General features: G+C 45.5%; 8 protein-coding genes across 8 annotated transcripts; 1 reads left to right on the forward strand and 7 right to left on the reverse strand.

Annotated features, from left to right (window-relative positions):
* Positions 1 to 53: 53 nt before the first annotated feature.
* On the reverse strand, positions 54 to 2,607 carry SJAG_02565 (dipeptidyl peptidase; the record flags this gene model as incomplete). Its single annotated transcript, XM_002173737.1, has 2 exons — positions 54 to 2,039; positions 2,101 to 2,607. The coding sequence occupies 2 exons, from the start codon at positions 2,605 to 2,607 to the stop codon at positions 54 to 56; spliced, it is 2,493 nt and encodes an 830-aa protein (XP_002173773.1).
* Positions 2,608 to 3,109: 502 nt separating this feature from the next.
* SJAG_02566 (App1 protein) lies at positions 3,110 to 5,720 on the reverse strand (the record flags this gene model as incomplete). Its single annotated transcript, XM_002173738.1, has 4 exons — positions 3,110 to 3,132; positions 3,209 to 5,150; positions 5,278 to 5,462; positions 5,573 to 5,720. The coding sequence occupies 4 exons, from the start codon at positions 5,718 to 5,720 to the stop codon at positions 3,110 to 3,112; spliced, it is 2,298 nt and encodes a 765-aa protein (XP_002173774.1).
* Positions 5,721 to 6,155: 435 nt separating this feature from the next.
* Positions 6,156 to 6,829, reverse strand: SJAG_02567 (phosphoprotein phosphatase; the record flags this gene model as incomplete). Its single annotated transcript, XM_002173739.2, has 2 exons — positions 6,701 to 6,829; positions 6,156 to 6,665 (listed from the first exon to the last, which is right to left on the reverse strand). The coding sequence occupies exons 1-2, from the start codon at positions 6,800 to 6,802 to the stop codon at positions 6,156 to 6,158; spliced, it is 612 nt and encodes a 203-aa protein (XP_002173775.2). The 5' UTR covers positions 6,803 to 6,829.
* Positions 6,830 to 7,140: 311 nt separating this feature from the next.
* SJAG_02568 (hypothetical protein) lies at positions 7,141 to 8,265 on the reverse strand. The gene has a single exon (XM_002173740.2). It carries the CDS (start codon positions 7,924 to 7,926, stop codon positions 7,345 to 7,347), a length of 582 nt encoding a protein of 193 aa, XP_002173776.1. The 5' UTR covers positions 7,927 to 8,265; the 3' UTR covers positions 7,141 to 7,344.
* Positions 8,266 to 10,019: 1,754 nt separating this feature from the next.
* On the forward strand, positions 10,020 to 11,434 carry SJAG_02569 (transcription factor; the record flags this gene model as incomplete). Its single annotated transcript, XM_002173741.2, has 2 exons — positions 10,020 to 11,085; positions 11,118 to 11,434. The coding sequence occupies 2 exons, from the start codon at positions 10,020 to 10,022 to the stop codon at positions 11,432 to 11,434; spliced, it is 1,383 nt and encodes a 460-aa protein (XP_002173777.2).
* Positions 11,435 to 11,672: 238 nt separating this feature from the next.
* SJAG_02570 (26S proteasome regulator) lies at positions 11,673 to 13,050 on the reverse strand. The gene is made up of 2 exons (XM_002173742.2): positions 12,829 to 13,050; positions 11,673 to 12,595 (listed from the first exon to the last, which is right to left on the reverse strand). The coding sequence occupies exons 1-2, from the start codon at positions 12,907 to 12,909 to the stop codon at positions 12,038 to 12,040; spliced, it is 639 nt and encodes a 212-aa protein (XP_002173778.1). The 5' UTR covers positions 12,910 to 13,050; the 3' UTR covers positions 11,673 to 12,037.
* Positions 13,051 to 13,057: 7 nt separating this feature from the next.
* On the reverse strand, positions 13,058 to 17,132 carry SJAG_02571 (SNF2 family helicase Swr1). The gene has a single exon (XM_002173743.2). The coding sequence runs from the start codon at positions 17,086 to 17,088 to the stop codon at positions 13,258 to 13,260; it is 3,831 nt and encodes a 1,276-aa protein (XP_002173779.1). The 5' UTR covers positions 17,089 to 17,132; the 3' UTR covers positions 13,058 to 13,257.
* Positions 17,133 to 17,527: 395 nt separating this feature from the next.
* SJAG_02572 (C2 domain-containing protein) lies at positions 17,528 to 21,753 on the reverse strand. The gene is made up of 4 exons (XM_002173744.2): positions 20,229 to 21,753; positions 19,958 to 20,158; positions 19,776 to 19,915; positions 17,528 to 19,725 (listed from the first exon to the last, which is right to left on the reverse strand). The coding sequence occupies exons 1-4, from the start codon at positions 21,480 to 21,482 to the stop codon at positions 17,703 to 17,705; spliced, it is 3,618 nt and encodes a 1,205-aa protein (XP_002173780.2). The 5' UTR covers positions 21,483 to 21,753; the 3' UTR covers positions 17,528 to 17,702.
* Positions 21,754 to 22,451: the final 698 nt, after the last annotated feature.

A 22,451-nucleotide genomic window follows, 5' to 3' on the forward strand; every position in this document is an offset into this window, starting at 1 on the left:
ATATATTTCATTAGTTATTTATGAAGATGTTGTTTATATATAGTAGGAAAAACTTATGAACTCAAAAAATTAACCATTATTCCTCTCAAGTGTTTCATTCCCTCTCCAGTAAATTCATGGGCTTCCTGATTTAGATACATCACGTTATGGGAATATTGTTCATGCTCCATTAAAGAGTTTGCCAACAAGGCCGTTTGCTCGACGTGGACATTGTCATCAGACAGTCCTTGAACAACATACAGATTTTTTAGAGAACGTATAGATGAGTCAACGTGAATAGCTGCTTGCTCATAACTCTTTCGGTTGTCATCATTATAGAGGCCCAGGTATTTTTCCGTGTAAAAAGAACTATAGCGAGACCAATCCGTAACTGGTGAAACAACAAATACTGACTTAAACAAGTTCCCAGTTTCAGCAAGTTTTAATGAGAGATAACCCCCAAAACTCCATCCCCAAATGGATATGTTAGACCGGTCGATATACGACTTCGAGCTAATTTTGTCTAAAACATCAATCCAGGATTGAATCAACTCAAAAGGAGAAGTCCGAGAAAGATGCTTTATACCTCCAGACGTAGCAAGTTCGCCCAAGAAATCAACTTTCACAACGATAATATTGAGGTACGCAGCAAGGTATTCGTTTATGTCCATTTCAAAACCATGCGTAACGATAGGTACGCCCGGCGCACCATATATGTGAAAGAGCGTCCTGTACTTTTTTCTTTTATTGAAATTAGGAGGCAAAATTTCTTCCACATTCACCGACTCATACTTAAAATTCGGGCGGTAAACGCGTTTTTCTGGAAACGCATATTTGCTTGTAATCTCCAAAAGCTGTTCATTCTCCTCTAGACTAAGCGTTTGATGCATGGTAAGTGTTTCGTATATACGCTGCCAAGGAACACCCGGACCATCATATGCGACATGAACATAATTAGTGCAAGGTGATAAATGAAACGTATATGCTCCGGCTCTTTTACTAGGAAGTAAAGAATGAAGAGCGCTGTCAATAAACGAATATCTCATCAACTTGGTTGTGCCGCCTTCTTCTAAAATAGTAAAGAAAAGGTTCAAGCCATCGGAAGAAGCAACAAGTGGCTCGAGAATACTAAAGCCCTGTGCTTCAACTAAGACGGTGGACTTTTGTGTGGAAAAATCATAAAATACAAGAGAATAGCCAAACTCATATGCGACTAAACGAACATAACCTTCAGAACGTCCCAACCTTGAATCTGGCGGAAGATAAGCAAGGCCAGTCTGTGGTTCCAACCAACCATGACGGAACTTTACTTCTTTTTGAACAACTTTTTCTTCAACTGCAACAAAGTCTAGAAGCATGGTAACACGTTGGCTGCTATCACGATTCAGTTCACTGTACACTAAATGATCCGAATCAGTCCATGCAACTTCTGTAATATAGCGCTCTTTTCGCAGAAAGCCATACGAGACGGCTTTTTGAGCCGAGGAAGTGTGCTCAGAAACGTGATGAACCACTACAACGGCATCGGGAATGGTGCTCCCAGGCACAGGGTAGGCATATAAGGCATCAGCGTATTTACTCAGATCATTCTCGCCTACAATCGAAGATAAACCACTGAAGGACGGAGGTGCGTATGACGGAACAAGAGAATCGTTAATCTGAAGGAACGCCAGCTTTGAAGCGTCGGGTGACCACCACAGTGTATGGTCCCGTTGAACAATGTCTTCCTCATACATCCAGTCAGGGACACCATTGAATATGTTACTCTCTGGTGTATCCTTTGTCACGTTTTCGATAGCTTTACCAACGTCGTGCCAGATATACACGTTTCTGTCGGCAACGAAAGCAAGACGATGCCCTACAGGAGACCACAACGCGTTTAGAAATACGTCGCCAAATTCTGTGTGGAATGGAGTGAACTCTTGACGTTCAACATCAAGCAAGAAAAAGTACATGTAAGACGAATACCGCCATCTTCTTCTCTTTTCAAACTTGTAAAGCACATATCGGGCATCACTCGAGAAAGAAATTTCAAAAAATTCGTCTACTGAGTCCTCATTCTATAACTAGTTAGATCAGCCAATTTCTTAAACTGCGAGCGTATCTAATTAGGTGACATACCTGAACGAAAGACGTGAGCGTAGGGGCTTCAAATAGCACGGTTCCATTTGGAAAAACAAGCTTAGCCGTTGGACTGTGTTTGTCGTAAAATACGCTTTCTCCGTTAGGAAGCAAAAGCCATGAAACAGATATGTGAAAAGGCAATAAAGAGTCGTTGAAGAATCCCGACTCTGGAAATAAAGGTTTTCTCTTTTTAAACAGGGGATATTTTCCAAAACCTTTCGTCTTAATTATTGCGAAAATAATAAATAGCATGAGGAAGCAAACAATTACTGCAAAAAGAAGACGCTTCCGCCAAAACCGAAAACGTCCTCTTTCCCTCCACGACGATTCCGTGGGGTACTGAATTTCCACTTCATGAAACGTGTCATCGTTTTCATTTGTGTAGGCTTCACCAGTTGGAGACAGATCACGTAAACTCACAAGAGCACTTCTTCTCCGCCAATGCTGCTTCGCCTGGGGTGACTTTTGTTGTAATTGTGCACCTGAAGAATCCTCTGCTTGCATTTAACTAACAGAGTGTATGGTCTTGCAGACGGTTGGGCTTACTGCACGTTCTTGGGATAAGCCCCGTTCAACTAACTGGAATCCCGGGAATCGCCGATCTTTTTGAAAACAACAGTATCACAGCGTTCTTCTGATCGCCCACTTCCTGAATTCCAGTAACGGATTACTCAATTCTAGAAAACCTTGGTTGAAAATGTAGGTGGGATATACGAGTCCTTGCGACATGACCCACCATGTGGATGATGTAGTTGAAAAAAAATAGAGTTCACGTAAGCGTGATTCGTCCTTCGTTTATCATATTACATGAGTAAGGACGTAACAAAATCGTCTGTTTCAGCCACGACACTTTTGTGTTTTGTTTTTTTTTTGGTTGAATGGTGAGTCCTTCAGAAAAAAAGATATACGCTCATTAACGGATCATAGAGTATTCCGAATGATAGTACATCTTGACAAGAAAATGTAGTAAAATTCATTGGTTAAGCAGAAAAGTTGGCTGAATTGGTTAAATTCGTTCGACGTAGTTTGCTAGAGTGATTGTTAGTACAAGGGAAAAATAAAACAAATAGTGAGCGCAAGAAGCACCATATGTGTGTATACGTACCAGGAAACATTCCACGTCTTCCGTGACAAGTGCCGACCCACCAGTCCTTGTCAATGAAATCAACTTCCTTTATGAGGTCGTTCTCGAAGAATGAAATTTCGTTATCCTCCTGGGCGACATAGTCATAGAGAGCTCGCACCATAACGCCAGAATCCTCTTCTCCGGCAGACTGAGAAGTTTGAGGGGCGGTAGCAGTGGTTGCAGGATTGTTTCCCTCGGTCACTTCAACATAGTTTGCAGGAAATAGACCCTGAGCGCCAGTTTCATTGACACCCAACCACCATCCTTCATCGACAAACTCGAGAATGGCAATCCGTTGATTCTCGGTAAGCTTCAACTCGTTCTCCTCTTCCGGCTCGTAGTCATAGAGCGCTGTAGCATAAGCAATGGCTCCAGGAACAACCGGATGTGAAGAAGCGACAGGCTCTGCAGGGATTGCTGGAACAGCTGGCTCATTGGCGACGTTTGCAACGACAGGAGCAGCGGGTGCGGGAGGAGCAACAGGGGCAGTAGGGGCAGTGGGAGCAATAGGAGCAACAGGAGCAGCGGGTGCGGGAGGAGCAACAGGAGCAGTAGGAGCAACAGGAGTAACAGGAGCAGCAGGAGCAGCAGGAGCTGTAGGGACAGGTGGCACAGTGGGTGCAACAGATTCTTCTACAGCATTTGAGGGTCTGGGAGCTGTAGGAATAGGAGGTACGGCTGGAACCTCTTCTTTTGCAACCTGTGGTGCAGGAGAGACGATGGGAGCTTCCTCATTTACGGGCTCTGGTGCCTGTGGGATTACAGGAGCCTCCTGCTTTGTCGCAATTGGTACTTCCTGCTCCTTTTCCATTCTTGGTTCTTGAGGAATGGGGGGAGGCACTGAAGTTTCTACCTCAGCAGAAGGCCGGGATGCAGTTGGAAGTGGAGGAACCGAGGCAGAAGAAACGCCAACGGATTCAGGTGCTTTAGGGACAGGCGGGGCGATCGGTGTCTCCGACATGGCGGGCGCTTGAGGAAAATTGGGTGCTGGAATTGGTTTCGTCTCTTGAGCACTGGAAATGGACGGTTGCTGTAATTGAGGAACGGATTGTTGTTCAGTCACGGAGCGTTTCAAACTCTGTATGCGTGATGCAACGCCTGTTGAGTTGCGGCCGGTGCTAGAAGCCCGAGGTCGTGATGAGTGACCATCGTTAACCGATTGCTTGGCAAAACGAGCGCGTAATTGTGAAACGCTGAGGTGAGATTCCTCCTCTTCAGCAGCAGCAGCGGCAGCAGCAGGAGCAGAAGCAGGAGCATTTGCCGGGACAGAAACCGTAGGAGCCCGTTTTATCTGATGCTTCACGGCAGGGGCAGGGGCAGGAGGAAGTGTCGATTTCTGGGCACCCGGGCGTTCAAAGAGAGCTTTTCGAGCATCAAGGTCAACAGCGCCTGAAGCCTGCAGTTCACCAAGCTCAGTCGTGGAGCGGCTAGAGGCTGAAAGTGCAGAAGAAGGGCGGTTAGTATCAATGGAACTAGTTGCAGGCGGCTGCAAATGTGCAGAATCTGCGTGTTGGGACTCGACAGCCTTTGAAGGTGCTGGAGTAGGAATAGAGCTCGTAGCTGGCTTCGACGGAGGAAGAGAAGGGGCATTAGACGACATAGATGGCTTTACATTTTCTGGAATGCGCAAGTTGGAAGGAACGGGAGGCAAGGATTTTGTGTCTGCCCATTCATCCACCGTTGTTTTCGTTTGTGTCGACTTTTTAGGAAGACTGGGAGCAATGGTAGGGTGTTGTAATTTAGGAGCAGTTGATTTTGTAGCAGGAGGAGGACGTTGGAAAGAAGCAACGGGACGACGAGAAGCAACGAAGCTTTCGCCTCTATGAGTGTATTTGCTGCCGCTAGCATCGGCGACGCGTTTCATAATGTCGTCGAAATCAATATCTCCAGCAGAACGGCCCGTAATTTGAACATGATATGTCTGTTGTAAAGAGAGTTAGCTTCAGATCAAAAATAAAAGGCAAACAAGGTTTAGAAGAAGCCTTAAGGAAACGGTTTCGTTGCCCCAAGTTCCATTCTACGGCTTTGCCTTCCTAGCACAAACTTACCGGTAATAACTTAGTCACAGAAGCCAGATGCGTGTTGAACAAGCCTTTTCTGTAACCAGGAGCGGCCTCTCCGCACCAGCCAATAAGTACAAACTTGTTCAATTGTGTATTTTCATCTTTAACGCGCAAAAAACCATACAAAACCGCACTTTCGTCAAACTCTTCCAAGAATTCGTCTTTGTCGTCTAATTCGCGAGTGTTAGATAATGAGACACAAATGAAACACCGTCATTGATGCCACCTAGAGCAGCAATGTGACGCGACTGGATTTTGCGTTTATTGACAAACACCGTACCTCCGGAAGCCACAACTTTCAATCTCGTTTGACTGCCCTTATCGTAACCAAAAACAGCCCACGAACACGCGGGATCATCATTGAGAATTCGCTCATACACAGCATTTATATCTCTGCCGTTAGTACTCGTATCAATCTGAAAAGACATGGTGAATAGAAGACACGAAGAATGGTTAAGGAGAGGACGTGTTGTCGCGGCACCCACCTAAAACCGGATAGCATTGCCTATTACGTCATGCAGCGGGGCAAAGGCGGGGTAAACGAAGTAGCCGACGAACACAGAACAGGTCGACATGAGAAAAACAGCAGGAAATAAATCAAGAGGGTTCACAATTGCTAAATAAATCTCATTATACATATATATACACATTCACGACAGCCGTCCATGAGAGCATAAACAGCAGAAACTCACGAGGCGCACAATACAAGCGAAATAAGCTTTTGTCGCTTCGCCGACACGTGCGACAAGCAGCGAACACGACCCCATTGTGCGACGGACGCACGAAAGAGAAACACGGAACGCGTTCAAAAATACGGGACAGACGTCGACAGGCTGAAAGACGCAGACGCACGTTCCCGACGCTCACTTAGAGTTTTGGCGAGAAAACTTTCTCTTCCACAGGTAGTGCGAAACGTTCGGGACGTTTTGCAGTTCTTGGAGGACGTGGATGACGTCATCGAGAACGTGGTCCTGCGTGTTGTCGGGCCGAAACGTAGGCACGAGGATTTGGTTGAACGGCTGCAATTCGCCCTTGCTGTACGAGTCGTCAATGAGGATTGTGTTGTCCTGAGACCAGCCGTCGGGCGTGGGGGCGAATTTACGCAAATCTGTGTCGGACCACACGAGACGTAAATCCTTGTGTGTGGTGACGGATTTTTGTTCGTACTGGCTCGGCAGAAGATTCAGCACGTCGCGATCCCACACGGACAGCAAGCGATTACGTTGTTCTGGCGTAAACGACCGCTCGACGTAGAATGCCGTACTCTTGGGCACCATGGTGCTCCAAACCATGACGTCAAAGTGACGCAAGACATAATCGAGGAAATTGCTGAGACCAGGCCGAAGGACGGGAGGGACAGTAGCGCGGATGACCTTGCTGGGGTCTGTTCCTGGCCCTTGGGCAGCACGCGAGCAAATAGCGTTCCATTCAAGTCAAGAACAATGAGTTTTTTCGTTGCGGCATTTGTCGCGTGGGCAATTTTGACGCGAGCGATGTATGCGGAATCCATGGTGAGGGAGGGAGGAGGAGAGGAACGGGGAGAGGCTGCGAATAAGAGTGCGTAGCGTGGTGTAGCAGCGCAGAGTGAGATGGAGTGAGCACAAGCGCAGCGTAGTGAGATCGAGGGCGGAGCAAGGTGAATTGCATAAAGTCGGATTGTGTGTTTTAGTAGAGCACAGTAAATGAATAACGAGCTTGAGCGTGCTTTACTGCACCTCATCTTCACATGCACACACACACAATTTCTCCCTCCCTCACTCATCACCTACGTCACGTCACGATCTCACACCCGCAAAACCTTAAGCGTTTGCCGACCCGCCTATTGCCGAGAGTGAACGCGCTTCGGGATATTTTTTAGTGAAATTTCATTTGTCAACTAATAAAGGAAACCGTATTCAAAAAGAACAAAAAAGGTGTGTAGATACGCCTGGATCCTGCCAAAAACGTGAATTTACATCAACAATCGAGAATCGACCCTTGGAGAGCACGCGGTCAAGCTATGACGCCCCGCGTCGTAGCTAAACATGAGTTGCCGAGGATTCGGTAAACAAGCTATGCAAGTACCGAGGTAGGGACTGCCGAAGCCGACGAGGAATTTGCCGAGGTGGTGTTCGTCACAAAGCGCTGCGTGGGGATGGCGAGCGAGAAGGAGGTAGCAATGGACTTGGTGGACAGAGACACGAGGGGGTTGCGCGTGGTGAAGAACGTCGCATTCTGCGATGGAACGTGAATGCTCGCACTGTAGGTCGAGTCAGAAGGGGATGCGACTGTGCTGACAACACTGCCGGAGGAAACCGACTCAATCAGCACGCTGTAACCGGACGCGACCGAGCTGGATGCGTCGGGGTACGCGGTGACTGTAATGACGTCCGGCTTCAAGACAGACACCACCGTAGCCACGGGCTGAGGACTCGCAGCAGCAGCGTCCGATGCCGAAGACGCACCGTTCACCGTCGTGACCAGGTACACAGTGACTGTAGACCTTCCGGCACTCGACTCAGTAGTGGGGGCCGGTGTGGGGGATGCCACCGAGGAGACACGTGAGGCCTCGTCGGCAGGGTCTGCCGAGGCTCCGGCAAGGCAGCAGATGCCGAAGAGAACAGCTGTCCAGATACGCAGGTTCATCAGCTTCATCAGGAGGTGCGAGGGGTCCTAGGTGATTTCGAAAGGTGTTTAGTGTGGTGCAGCGAAGGCTAACGCGAAGACAAGAAAAGCAACGAGTGCTAGCGGCAGGCTGTCTTTAAGCTCTCACGTCACGCAGACGTAAGGATGAGATCGAGGGTGAGAGAGAAAGAAAGAGAAAAGCGAACTTTGATGGTCGCTCTGTCAAGGCTTTACTGGGCGGGGCAAATCTCGTGTGAGGGCACGAGGAGTGGAGATTGCAGTGAAAGAGGAAGGGGTGTGAATGCTAAATTGGGAGCACGGGAGTTGGTCTGGTTGGGCTCTGCTTGGGTGCTTTTATGCTCAAAGAGAGACGGGACAAGAAACGGTATTTTGGCTGGTAAACACCGTTTATGCACGCAGCGACGCGTCTTGACGCGTCGCCGCGTTGTTTTTCGCTTGGTGGGCTGGTATGCAGAAGTGTATTCTTCAGCCGCCAGCTTCCTCACCCACGATTGGCTGGTGCAAAATTAGGCTCGCTTAAATGCGCAATTTGCACCGTTTGGTAATTGCGCGCGGGATAAGCGAGGGATCGCGCGAAAAACCTTGCATGCGCTCATTGGCTAGCGCATACGTCATTTTCGCTAAGTGAAACACTAAGCGCATGCGCAGCGATTTGGAGAGTTGGACTATTCATCTGTCAATCTGCTCAATCTGTCACCAGCTTTTGAATGACGGTGTGAATACGTTGAAGCTCGTTAACCTGCACTTTCTGGACCGGCCGGTGAGGAGGTGGGGGGACTGAGAGCAAGTGGAGATGCATACTGGAGGGGAAGCGAGAAGTAGCTGAGAGGAATGTCGTTTGTGTGTGTTGTGCGTTGTGTAGTGTAGTGCAGCGCAGTGTGGCTCTCAGGTCACACCTACTCCAATATCTCAGTGCATGTTAGTGCCGCCGGGCACGCTGCACTGCCGGCACTCTTGTCACTCTCGTCACTCGCGTCACTCTTCGATCAGCCTCCGCTTGGTCCCTGAAGTCGGCACCTGCTCCACGTGCACAAATAATCTCTCCGCTCATTGGCTCTCCTTTAGCTCTTCACCTCGGCAAATAGTTCATCGTTGTAATTGGGTGTGTCGCTTACCCCGGAGTGTGCGGGGAAATGCATATCGTCGGTCAAATTCACTGACTTGAGAATGACACACCTCCCCCTTCCCCGGCACTTGAGTCGCGGTAATTGTCGCTTTATCCCACCTTTTCGCTACCTTATTTTCGGCACTTGCTCATAATTGCCCGGGGCGCCCATTACCGATCGCCTCTATTTTTTCATTCGCTCGTCCCAGACTTTCGGCAATGAAAGCTTCGGCTCTCACACCGACCCATTACGTAAACCTCTCTCCCATATCATTTTCGGTCGTGCTAAACATGTGGTCGGCCGCTTACGTCAAATACTGATTTTCACTACCCAATGACCGCATGCTCTTTCCCACTGACTGCCGTGCGACTTGGAGAGTCCATAGAGGTCTGGGTCGGGCCGAGAGCATTCTCGTCATCCTTTTCGTCTGCCTTTCGTGGCCATACTCATCAAGATGCATCGAGCTCAACGATATAAAGGTCCCAGTGCACCAGCGGGATAGGACTTCTTCACTAAGCAAAACAACCGCTTTCCTATTTCAACGTTTTCATTCGTGCTCGTCCCGCTCGCAATTGCGTTAGTCTTTTCACGTTTTCACGCTTCAATAGACGGCCGAGTTCCGCTGGCTAGTGTTTTCCGTCGTCAACAGTTCCTTGGAAACTCGTCCCTCTTGTTTCCCACACACGGCTCCGCCGCTCCACTTTGGCTGTAACTGGCTGCTTGCTTATTTCGTACTTTCTCTCCTTTGGAAAGACACGCTGCAGTGCGTTGAAATACGACAAAATAATTACCGAAACTCTGCTGTAGTGCGCTACTACAGATTTACGCATCTCGCTCTTTGTCGTTTTAGTATACACGGCTCCACACTGACTCTCGTTATCCTGTTCAACGAGTCGCTTTGCATTACTGCGCATCTTGCTGTTTTGCTACACCAAAAAAAACACTTCCATCCCGGTGTTACCCCCATTTACCCCACACACCCCACGAATATCCCACATGAGTGCAGGAAAAAGCTCGGGCCCAAGGCAAAGAATTGCGGTGGCCTGCGACCGCTGTCGCCGTAGAAAGATCAAATGCACAGGCAATGAGACGCCTGACCACCAGTGTGCCGCATGCTCCAAGGCGCACGCGGAATGCCACTTTGCAGCAGCGCCCATGCGCAATTCGCGCCGCAAGTCGGCTCCATTGCACTCGGCGTCTGTGGGACCCACCTTCCTTGCGCACACGATGCCGCGCACCGCAGTCCCGATGGGAGTAGCAGCACACTGTGCTGTCCCCGGTGCGGTGGAGACGCTCAAGAATGATCCCTCGTACCCACCGTTGCGTTCCTACTCAATGCCCTTTTTGCAGCAGCCCGGTCAGACGCTCTCGTCGACCGCCGCTGTGGGTTCCATGAGCGGTTCATGCCGTATTCCCACCACATTTTCCCTGGATCCGTTTGAGTTTGAGCCGGGTAGTGCCCTTCCCGCGACGGCACCGTCGGCTGCTGCTACTGCTGCTCCTTCTGCAACTGTTGTGTCGCCTTCCAATTCAGCGACACTTCCGCCCGACTATATGTGTTCACAGACGGGATTCGGGTTTGCATTTGGCGGCGATGCAACAGCCGCCTGGCCTGCTCCGACGACATCTCCTTTCGCGTCGCCAACCTCACTGTTCTCCCCTGCGACGGCCGTGGACGCTACGAGTGCCGTTTCCGGTACTGCTTCGAATGCTCCTGGTGCAACGATTCTGCCTACGGCCGCTGAATGGGAAGCTGTAGTCGCAAGCACTAGACCAGCTGGCTCCAACACAGTTTCTACGTCGACGGACCTGAATGAAATGTCTCTGTATGCGCCGACATCAGATGCTTTGGTTCTTGACGCAAAGTCATCCAGTCCAAAGCCGCCGATGACGAGTACGAAGGCATCCTCTTCCTCAGCCGCATCTACGGTTCCCAATTCGACCGTCTCACCTTCTCCATTCCCCTCCGCGGGACAAGGATTTGATTATGCGTCCTTCCTAACAGAGTCACCGCAATTACAAGCTCTATCGCTGGACACACGGCACCAGCACCTGCAACATCGTACGCTGCTCGCTCCTCTGCTGCCGCTTCAGCGGTTAAAAATGAACTGGCTTCGGACACGGCTTCTTCGACGGCTGTGGACGAACCGTCTTCCACAATAACTGGTGACATCTCCGTCCCAGCACAGAGTCCTTTTCCCATCGAATACATTGATTCTTTGTCTGCGGACTTCAATTCCGCAAGCGAAAACCTTCTTTGGTGGCCTCCAGTAACGACTTCTCCCATTCCCACTTCGTCTTCCGAAATGAAATCCAACGTCTGTCACCCTTCCGAAGTCTCATCTCTCGATGATGTCCTTTGGGTTGCAGGTAGCTTGGAGGATGACCATTCCTTGCAAACTGCGTATTAATGTTTGCAAGCTTTCTGAAGATGGGTATCCATGAAAAAAGTATGATCAGAGACACACACACACGCATACACACCTGCTTTACCTTCTTTCAAACTACACATACACGCACACATACGCACGCTTTCTCACACAAATTCCTTATCTTTCCCTGCTCTCTGCTTTTTGTTATCCCTACCAACAAGGCAATTTGCCTGTCTGGTTATCTCTGATCACACACGAGCGTGTTCACATTCCCAATCGCTTCCTTTTTCCTCATTGCTTCCTTTATACCGCCGTTTCTGTTCTGGCTGTGGTACCCTGACTCCTTGTACCATTTTATTTTATTCTTGTGCCACGTCTTTTTTTTATTATACACAAACATGCCCGCTCTCCTTTTTGCCAAAGACTCCGCTTCATAGACTTTTCTTATTTTTTTTCTGGTTTACGAGCGTAATGTTAGATGAACAGCAATTGCTGTAAATAATGATACGTATTTTTTTTCGCGAGACGAACTTGAGTTCAAAATTGAGTTTCAAACTAAACTGGCTTGTTCCGTATTGTACTTATAATCATGTTCATCATACCTAGCTTTTGTGTACATATTTGTAGAATATGTACACCTACTTACTTGGGCATTAGGTGGCAGCCTAAAAGACCAGGGCCATTCCAGCGTCGGGGAGTAACGAGAAGGGTTACGAGGGTGTGAGAGCCATTGCCCTGATCGCGTGCAAGCATAACCGAAATGGGTTTGTTTTCGTTGGCTTGAACGGCGACTGAGAGATCAGACATTTGAGTAGCCGTACCAAAACGAACAATTTCGTCACCCAAACAGACTCCAGCTTCTTGAATTGGACTGCCTGGTGATACGGCATCGACATAACAAAATGTGGGATAACGACCCAGAGTAGGAACAGTGGCTGTACCTGTTGACTCGGATTCAATTTGTGTGCTAGGAGAAAAGAGTGATTCAGGCTCAACGCTTTTCGTCTGTTCCCTTTGCGGGGGAGATTGACTTTGTTGAAACAGCTGTGGTAACAGTTCCAGAAGTTCCTGTTCCACTTGTCGATGATCATTTTTTAAAGCGTTAATTTTTGAACGAGCAATTCGGATGGCTGCAACGTCAATATCCGACCGTGGAAATCCGTCCACCGTGATCAATGGAGTATCCATGTTGACATTTTCCTGATCTGTTAGTATAAAACGATTCGTTATGGAGGAGAGTTAGGATTTCATGTTTATAATAAGAGGAAATAAAAGCGGAATGTGAAGTCGAATGAAAACAAATTAAATCATGTTAGAAACATTATACACTTCTTGTAACCGCTGAGAACAGTAACGCAGCCTTTTTGGGCAACTCTTTTGTATTTCATGAAAACACGGGAATGTCAACTTTTCTCACCACCGTCCAGACTTACCCTTAGTAAAACGGTCTCTTGCGTCTCAAGCTCTTTCTCAATTTCTTTTTTCCGCGCTTCAAGCTCTTTATATTTGTCCATGGCTAATTGACTTTTTTGGTTCTGCTCGAGTTCAAGCTTTCGCCTTTTATGGATTTTATGACGTTGACAACATTTAGAGTTTCACGTGTTGTGTAGGCGAAAACTCTATTAATGAAAAAGACAAAATGAAATAAAAATGCCAAAACATAGAGATTAGAACGAATAAAAACAAGCATGGCAGTTACAACTGTCGGCTTTCACCCCAACAGATTGCCAATTCATGACTCTCCCTCGTGCACTCCTTGTTTAGACCATAGGAAACAAAAAATGAAATTAAGTCATTAACAAAAAAAAAACAATTCTAAGTAAAAAAAGAATGAATGAATAAAAAGGGAGAGCGCGTTATCATCACCACGTATCACTTGTTCCTTCACGTTCCAAAAACAAAATCATGTACTCATCAATGTGTCCAACAGTATCGTCTTCCTCTTCATTATCCTCGTTCAACTCATCGGCCACGCTTTCCGTACCCTCAGACTGGTCGTTGCTGATAGTGCTGCCGGGAGTGCTTGCGGTGCCTTTTGCGGAAGGTATGTCGTAGAACTCATTCCGCTCCAGTGCATTTTCGTGTTGTGCAGCTTGGGCTGCTTTGACATCTTCTTCATCCTCAGCCGCCGCCAAAGCTGCTTCCCAGTTACTCTCCTCATCATGACCCTCTTGGATGTTCGCCGTGGGCTTCGTTTCCACATCAAACAAATCCAGAACATCTGCTTTTTTAAACCACTCAGTGTTGAATTCACCGCCTTGTATGACAATTTTGTCGAGCATTCTTTTTTGATTCGCACGCTTAAGCATGTTCGATTCAACAGTGTATTCACTGATAAGACGGTAGATATGGACATCCCTGGTTTGGCCAATACGATGAGAACGATCCTGAGCTTGTGCGTCTAGCTGTGGATTCCAATCTGAATCGTAAAAAATAACCGTGTCTGCACCGGTAAGGTTAATACCCAAACCACCACTTCGAGTAGACAGGATAAATACCGGAATTCGTTCGTCTTGATTGAAGCGCTCCGTAAGCAGCTGCCGCTGTTCAACTTTGGTTGCACCATCCAATCGAAGGTACCGATACCCATGAATGTTCAAGAATTGCTCCAAGATATCCAAAACTCGAGTCATTTGTGTGAATATAAGTACCCTGTGTCCGGCAGGTACAATTTCACGCAACAAGAGATCCAGTTTCTGCAGTTTTCCACAATCATACTGTAATAGTCTTCGATCAGGAAATGCAATGGCCAACCGCGTACAAATTTGATGCCAAGGAGTGTTGTTTAAAATGAGCTCAGGCGTGATGTATGTTCGCAACGGACTGCAAACTAGCTGCGGTAGATCGACAACGACAACGTTTGGAGTGATACACGCAAACAGTTGGAACACGCTTCTCATGCTCTCAGCTCTGTCACTGAGGCTGAGTACGCATTGTCTTAGCGCGTTCGTTGAACGTAAATGATAGTCGGCATGATTCACAGCTTTCGCGTTGTACTCCATGGCATTACACTTTTTCGGAAGCGAAGTCAGTAACTGAAGAAACTTGTGTCCAAAAATAGGCCGCCGGTCACATCGCAAGCGGTTGATATAATCCTTGTGCTTGGTCTTCTCAAGTTTTTCCCTCAGACGACAGTTTGCATAATATTCGCTAAACGTAGCACGCGAGCTGTAATTTAACGTTGTACTATTGTCAATTTGCATTTCCAGAAGGGTCATCTGTTTGTTAAAACCCTCATTGGCACATAAATCGTACAAGTCATCCGCAACGTAAGAGTCAAACTGCTCCGAATCTGTTCTTACTAGACGCAATGTAGAGCAATCTAATGTCATACCAGGGTCTGTTTCAAGTAACCGCTTTCGAACAAGAAAATCCTTTATTTCCATGTCAACAACGGCTTCTCTTCGTATAGCAAACGATGTGACGATTGGCCGTTCTTCAAACAAGTTGGGATGATTACACACTTTGCGCAATTGCATAAGACAATTAATGATACTCATAAAGTTTCCAGATGCCAGAATTTCCCGAGTTTGGGCGCGTGTGATAAAGTCATCATATAGGAAACGTTGTCTTTTCGAGAGTTGGCATGGAATTACATGCTCGTACTTTCCTGGCATTTGCTTTTCCACTTCGGATTTTAACCTTCGCAGAAGGTAAGGTCTTAGTATCCGATGAAGCTTGGCAACTGTCATTAACGCTTCAGAGTCCATTTGATCGCCCTCCTCAATAATTTTGTCCATTGGTTTAGAAAACCAGTCTTGAAAATCCTTGAGGTTTGCAAAACTAACCCCGGAATTCGCAACGCCTGCCGGCATTAGAAAGTACATGAGTGACCAAAGCTCCATTAAATTATTTTGAAGGGGAGTGCCTGTAAGTAGCAAACGGTACTCGGCATTAAAGTTTAGCAAGGCCTGCCATCGCTGCGAGCGGAAGTTTTTGATATTATGGGCTTCATCTAAGATCATGTATTGCCATTTTTTCCGACGAAATGGTTGATGATCCTGTAAAACGAGCTGGTATGATGTTATGCAAACGTGCCATGTATCCGGTTTATACCAACCTTTTCGTTTTTCTTTTCTTTCTTGAGGATTTCCATAGTATGTCAAAATTTTAAATCCTGGTAAAAACTTTTTAAATTCCATTTCCCAATTAAGCATCACACTGGTTGGAACAATAATTAAATGTGGACCCCAGTTTTCCTTTTCACAAGCCAGATATGCAAGCAACGCTATCGTCTGGATGGTTTTTCCGAGACCCATTTCGTCAGCCAGTATACCGTTTGTGCGGCTTTCGTGAAGTGCAGCGAGCCATTCCAGACCATAGTGTTGATATTCACGAAGCTGTCCCCTGAACAAGAATGGAACGTTCACATGCTCAAACGTCCTCGGAATAACAACGGTTTCATCCACGCTGTCATTTTCCTGTTCATTTTGAGGTGCCGGTTTCGACTCTTCCTCAACAGAAGAAGGCTTTAAGCGTTTGGTAGGCTCATTTTCTGGGGAAACAGGAGTGTAACTACGAAGCCGCCGTTTCATCGGCGCAAATTGTTGCTCAACAGGCTCTTGCTTGATTTTGGTTTCTTTTTTGGACACAAGAACGCCAGCATCCTCGTGTTCTTTCGTCATGGCATTATCTTTTTCCTCTGTTCTGCTGCTCATTTGTGACCGTTCTTCGAACGAAAAGAGTGCGAGCAACGAATCAGAAGCGTCATTCTCATCTTCACTGCCGGTAAGTCCTTCATCTTCGCTGTCATACTGAGTGGAGCCTTGATCCAGAGTACCTTCTTCATCCTCAACGACTTCTTCAGACATGTCAGAATCATCATAGGTGTCACTAGTGTCCTCGCTATCTTCGTTGTCAAACTGAATACGATTTGGGTTGCTGTACTTCAAACGCAGCTGCTCCACACTCAACTCATTGTCCGGTGTTTTACCGAGGAAATCCCAATCGACTTCATCCGTTTCCGTAGATTTGATAGAGTGTGTTGATGAAGGACGTTTCTTTTCCAACCGAGCTTCCAGCAGCTGGGTTGAATGTTCAATGATATGTGCAATATGCTCCTTTCCAGCAATCCTCATTGCTTCTTCAGCCCGTTCGGTTTGCCTTCGTTTAACCTCACGTTCAATCACCTTCCATTTTTTCCTAATTTCCCAAGCTGTGCGTTTTGCGAGAAGCTTTAGACGTTTTTCCTCATCTCTTATCCGTTTCTCATCAGCGCCTGATAGCTTTTTGAAATACGCTGTAATGAGTCCGGAAACCTTTTTTGCCCGTGACAAATGCTGATGCCGTTTTGTATGCATAATCTTTGCCAAATGGACAGCATGAGAGACCAAATGATCGTGGAATACCGGCTCCTTGTATGGGTTCGGTTGCTTTTTGTGTTCCAAACCTTGAGTTTTTGCAAAGCAGCCAAGGCTCTTTAAAGTATTAATTCGCCGCCGTAACGCGACCTGCTGCTTACAGCTTTCAAGTGCCTGTTCCTTGGAATGCTCCCCATCGTCTAAATATATAAATTCATTTAAGTATTCACTCAATGAAGAGAATTTCGGTGATGGCAAAACGTGAGCACTTTGAGTTACAATAAGCTGCGGTTCACGAACTCGAAACCGAATTTTTAACTTGGAGCTTTCATTCCCATTTTCCGACGACGCATTTGGTCCATTTTTATTCTGGATCGGCTGCTCGAGACTCATAGAATTGCACTACTTCATTAGACCGGTATAGGTGGATGGATAGTTCAGCCGACCCTTCGCGTTGCCTTCTCACCACCGCGTTTGCATGTTTCGGTTGCGCCAACCTTGATCGGACATTGTGGGGGTGTGTGGGGTGATTGAGGTGGCTACAATGGAAAACAATATATGAAAAGAAAAAATCCTTGTATACTGCATGGTTTGTGGTCTAATCCTTACGTATATATATATTAACATATTTTTATTTATTTCTTATTTTCTGATTGCTTATTACTATTATTTTATTCGTTACTCCATTCTCCATTTTATTCATTTTACTACATTAATTTTTTTGGGATTTTCATTCGTTTGTTTAGTTGTTATCATTTCATTCTTTATAACATACTAATGACAAGTAAAGGATTCAACTTTGACATAAGTTTGAGTTTTTTTAATGTTTCACAAATACAATTAGTTCACAAAATTCTTCAAAAAACCAAAAAAAAAAGAGAAAAAAATAATTGAAACTTAGACCATCCTTATTTTACCTTAATTAGTATCTTTTAATATATTCGTATTATGTATTAATAAATAAACATCCGGAGGTCAAGAAATAAAGTACAAGTAGATCATAAAACTTAATGGTTGGGGAGAGTCGGAATGACACCTTTTTTCAAAGCAGATTGTAGTAACAATCGATCTTTTCTTTTCATGTGTTTCCGCAAAAAGTCGCTTGCGCTTGATCGCATACGAAGAATTCGTAAAATGATCGTATCTAGTCGTTCAACTTCATTTACAGTGCTCAACGATGTACTTGTGTTACGAATAGTTCCCATACGATAAATGAGCTTCTTAGAATCAGCCAAGCCGTGACTTGACTTTACAGACTCACCAGACTTTACTCCCTGGATAAGGCGAACTGCATTCGTTTCGCATTGCCGTATTAACTCTTCCTCTGGACGACTGTAGTATTCTTGGATTACCAAGAGTTCCTTATAGTGGTCAGATTGTAATGTCTTCATGTCAACTCCCTCCCCATTTGCATTGAAATAATTCAAAAGGAATTGAAGCCACATATACACAATCCGAGTTTGAGTTCCATTCAACGGTTTTCGCGAACTTGGCTTATCAGAAAGAGGAGGGATTAATAAATCTTCCAAAATACTCAGCGCTTCATCCCAAACAGAAGACATTACATCGTCAAACAAAGACTTGGAGAGGTTTTGTGCAAATACAGGGAAGTTAAGGTCAAAGTAGTCAAATAGTGAATTAATGGCAGCTTCCACTTCGGATTCTGAAAGACTGGCAGCGTTCGCATCATCATCTGAAGGAGTTACTTTTGATCTGCTCAGCAAATTTGTGACTGAAGAAAGCGTTTTGTCAAAGTTGGACCAACTACTCTTATTAACAAACTGCTTCATATTTGAAGGCGAGAGGTACTGCTCCATGACAGGGACCATATTATCAACGATGGATTTGATCATCTCGTTCTTCGTATGCTGTAAGACATGGTATGTACGACCAATGTAAAAGCCAATATGTTCTTTTTCACCCTCCATCTCCGTCCGAATAAGCAGTTCGCCTTTTGTATTCAGATTATACCACATCTCACGAGGAACATAATCACCATAAACCTTTGGATCTAAACAGAATGATGCCCGACCAATCACTTCATGGTTTCTTAGACGTCCCCGTTCCCAAACAGTGGCATTAATCCAAACGGGTCCCTTACTTTTCATCTCAAAAGATTTATTCCAACGTGGATTTAAGGTACACAATGACTTAGTTTTGCCAACACGATGTCCACCGCTGTCCGTCAAAACAACGTAAACGTTTCTAACACGCCCAGAAGAATCAGTCGGAAGACCTTCACCACGAAGCACCGTTATTGTGTAGTATGCCTTTTCGTTCAGGTGCAACTTCTTTAGTCCTTGTAGGTCACCTAAAGCTCTAATATGCTGACGAACCTCTGTTTTGTTTTCCAAAGATTCGAAAGCAGACAGTGCGTAATTAACGTTGTTGAGCTGGATGCACATTTCTGGAGACAAAAAGAATGCCTCATGAGCTGCTGAACTCGAAAACATATCTTTGGCCCGAGAAAGCCAAGTAGCTTTTGCATGCTCAACATCTTCATCAGCCTCATGATTTGAAGTTAAGGACTGGTTAAACTTTGACAAGCAAACCTCAGCATACTTGGATGTAGAGAGGAAGAAACTACGAAACAATTTGGAAAAGAAACGAGCGTTAACCAATTCATCGGTCCAATTAAAACGCAGAAGCATGCTCAGTGCTTGATGAAAGGCTTGAAATAAATCCTCGACCGAACTGCTGTGCATGAGCTCACCTGTCTGAGTAGGCATAGAGTCTTTTTCCAACGCTCGACCAAGCCAAGAGTCGGCATGTTGTTCCATTTCGGTAAGCCAGGCGTCAATGAATGGTTGGAAGAAACCCTCAATTTTCTTATAGCTTACTGTTTCTTTAAGCTCTGGTGAATCGGTAAACAAGTTGTTAACTTCAAGATAAAGCGCAATCATATCGTTAAATGTGGATTGCATTTCATCAGCAGTTGCCGAAGCCACGTAAAGCTGTGCTTGAGACGACAAGGTCTCTCCCAATCCCGACAAGAAAAGTGTTTGAACAATGTAAGCAAGAGCGGTAGCTCTAAAAAAAGGTTAGCCATTTCAGTGCATAACAAATAGAACTGTACATACCCCAGTCGAATATCAGCAACCACTTTACGGAAGGAAACTAAATAATTGCGGACATTGTCCACGGCGAGCATTAATCCGTCAATAGTGTGCTCATCTTGATCTTGTTTTATAAGCTCCTCAAAAAGAAACTTGGCTTTTTTCTGCACCATGTTAGCGAGCTCCAAAGAAACTGAAGTACGTACATTAACATAAGCTCGTAATTCTTCTAAATCTTGATCTGACATATTTTCAAACTGTGGCAGCGAGTATATATATTGATTCAATATGCTCATCATTCGATTGAACAGCGAAGGTCGGCAATCTAACAAGGCATTCAGGTCGGTTTTCAATCGTTGAACAAGCAAATCTTTAATAAGCGAAATCGCCTGTTCAAGAATAGATTTCTATAAATATGGTTAGTAATTACTGTTTTCAATTTCATCAATTGCAGGATAAATCGTCCCAAGCACGTACATCTACAAGCAACCAATTTGTAATAGGCCATGACTTTTGTACGGCTTGTTTCTCACGAAAAAATAGCTCCACAAGATCTGCGGAAAACAAGCCGGCCTGAAGAAGTTCACGAATAACATCGAGCGCAACGGCAACACGACTCGGGTGCTGGATACGCCAAAAAATCCCACATTCGCGGACGAATGAGCGAAGTTCACTTTCAGCATACGTTGTGCTGCCATTCAGATATGCCCTAATGCAAAGAAATAACAGCTGTCTATAATAGCTCCGCGAAAACTTGGGAAGATATTGGAGCGTTGTACGACTCGTCTTGACAGGCGTAGCAGTTTGCAACGACGGAGAGCAACTGGTAACCATTTTAGTCAACTGGTCCAAAGTTTGCGTTTCCTTTGCTTTCCAGAAAGCGTATGCTGAATACGACGCAAAATCCATCACTGAATACGTAAACTTGCAAACATCATTTTCAAGATCTGCACGAAGCAGTGCTAGATCTTCGAGCATGGAGGCCGCGTCTACAGTAGCAAATATATTTTCTGCATCCACAAGAACTTTTGCAAATGGGATTTCGAAAACCTGTGCAATAATTTGGAGAGAAGAGAGAGAAGAGAGATCAATAGAAATATTACCCTTAGTAGCCCGTTTAGAACTTAGAATTTCGTTATGTTTCAGTAGCTTGGTTTTGTACATTCGAATGTGTGAGACACATGCAGCAGAACAAGCCTGACATGAAACAGCAGTGTCTTCGCACAAGCACATGAACTGATAAAGGTAATCTTCCATAAGATGCTTGTCAGCTGTCTCACTACGTCTTTTCTGAAGCTCAGATGAACATGAGGAAGTGAACAGGAGCACCAGGTCTTCGACCTTTCGACTGCTTTTTATTTGCTTCATTATGTGCCGCTTTGACACATTATTGTAAAAGACAGCGACAACTCCGCGAACCGTCTGATCCGTATATTTCTCGTCACGACCCATGCTTATACGCTCTAAGTTTTGGAACAGGACTTTAAGAAACTCTTTCGGAAAACGAATTGAAGTGTCCGTTTTAAAGATATCTAAGGACGAAGCTAATGTCGATTCACTCGACGCATCGTTCAGATGTGCCGTTGTACAAGTATTGAGCTTACAGCGCTCGATTAAGGCCAAGACAAGAACATTTTTCAACGTCCAATGTAATAAATCATTTTTAGAAATAGATTCACTCGCAACGACTTCAGTAGCATGCAAAGGTAATGGTTTTCGTTTGCAGGCCATGTATATGTGTGAAGTAAATACAAGGTGCAAGGGATTTGAGAATTGGAGAAGCGAAGGAGTATATGGGCGAAATTCCCCTGACAAAGTCGGCTTAATGTGGGACACGAAATTACGAAGTACAGAAACGGACAAATCAAAACAGCTGTACTAGAACCGTAAAATTTTGAACAGCTCTACAATTCACCTATGGCTTACTATCCTGCTACACAAAACGGTGAAGGCACTATTCGCTAAAAAGTGTGATAGAGAAGAAACACCACTACAGAAGATACGTCAGGCGGATGAAGAAAAGCGGAATAATATCGTATGCACAAAGAAAGACTATTTATTCAAGTGAGATATGCTATGAAAGAAAAAGAAAAATGAGCGTTTACCGACAAGAAGAGGCAAAAAAGTCTCGAGAAATCCTCGCGATAAAAACCCGTAAAAAACAGCAGTATAACAGAAGTCCGCGCGCCGGGTTTATTATCCCAATGCTTACCTGCTTTAGCATGGGCTAACACAAGAATAAAGATTAGGGTTTATTACGAGCACTATACCATTAAAACTGTCCATGGACTCAGTAACAGCTGAAGGCGTGCAGGCGAAAGTCACACACAAGATACAGGCACGGACGGCGTATGCATGCCGAAACGAGTTGTAGAAAGCGCCAACAAGAAATGCGAACCAGAAAAGAGGCCGTAATAGCAAGAAGAACAACACGAAAGCAATGTGTGATGAATGAATGGGCGGCAGGAAAGGAGCAAATGAGCAAAAATAAAGAGAGACGGATTTAGATTTAGAAAGAAAAAAAAGAGAAACGAATGGAACACAAGAACAAACTAAGGCAAGAAAAATGTGCGCCTAATAAGAAGCTCGAGCGCCCCATGCCGATATTTGGCCCAAACATTCATCACAACATCCAAAAGAAACGACAAGTCGAAAGTAGTATGATGAAATAGTAAACACCCAAAATAGGGAAAGCATTTT

This window comes from Schizosaccharomyces japonicus (genome assembly GCF_000149845.2).
Source record: "Schizosaccharomyces japonicus yFS275 unplaced genomic scaffold supercont5.1, whole genome shotgun sequence".
Taxonomy (NCBI): Eukaryota; Fungi; Ascomycota; class Schizosaccharomycetes; order Schizosaccharomycetales; family Schizosaccharomycetaceae; genus Schizosaccharomyces; species Schizosaccharomyces japonicus.

Bases quoted from the DNA above. Each gene is read 5' to 3' on its own strand.
- SJAG_02568 (XM_002173740.2), bottom strand. From the start codon at position 7,926: ATGAAGCTGATGAACCTGCGTATCTGGACAGCTGTTCTCTTCGGCATC.
- SJAG_02570 (XM_002173742.2), bottom strand. From the start codon at position 12,909: ATGGACAAATATAAAGAGCTTGAAGCGCGGAAAAAAGAAATTGAGAAA. The intron at 12,596-12,828 runs GTAAGTCTGGAC...CTAACAGATCAG, and splicing joins AAGAGACCGTTTTACTAAGG to GAAAATGTCAACATGGATAC.
- SJAG_02571 (XM_002173743.2), bottom strand. From the start codon at position 17,088: ATGAGTCTCGAGCAGCCGATCCAGAATAAAAATGGACCAAATGCGTCG.
- SJAG_02572 (XM_002173744.2), bottom strand. From the start codon at position 21,482: ATGGCCTGCAAACGAAAACCATTACCTTTGCATGCTACTGAAGTCGTT. The intron at 19,916-19,957 runs GTACGTACTTCA...AACATGGTGCAG, and splicing joins AATTACGAGCTTATGTTAAT to AAAAAAGCCAAGTTTCTTTT. The intron at 19,726-19,775 runs GTATGTACAGTT...ACCTTTTTTTAG, and splicing joins GTTGCTGATATTCGACTGGG to AGCTACCGCTCTTGCTTACA.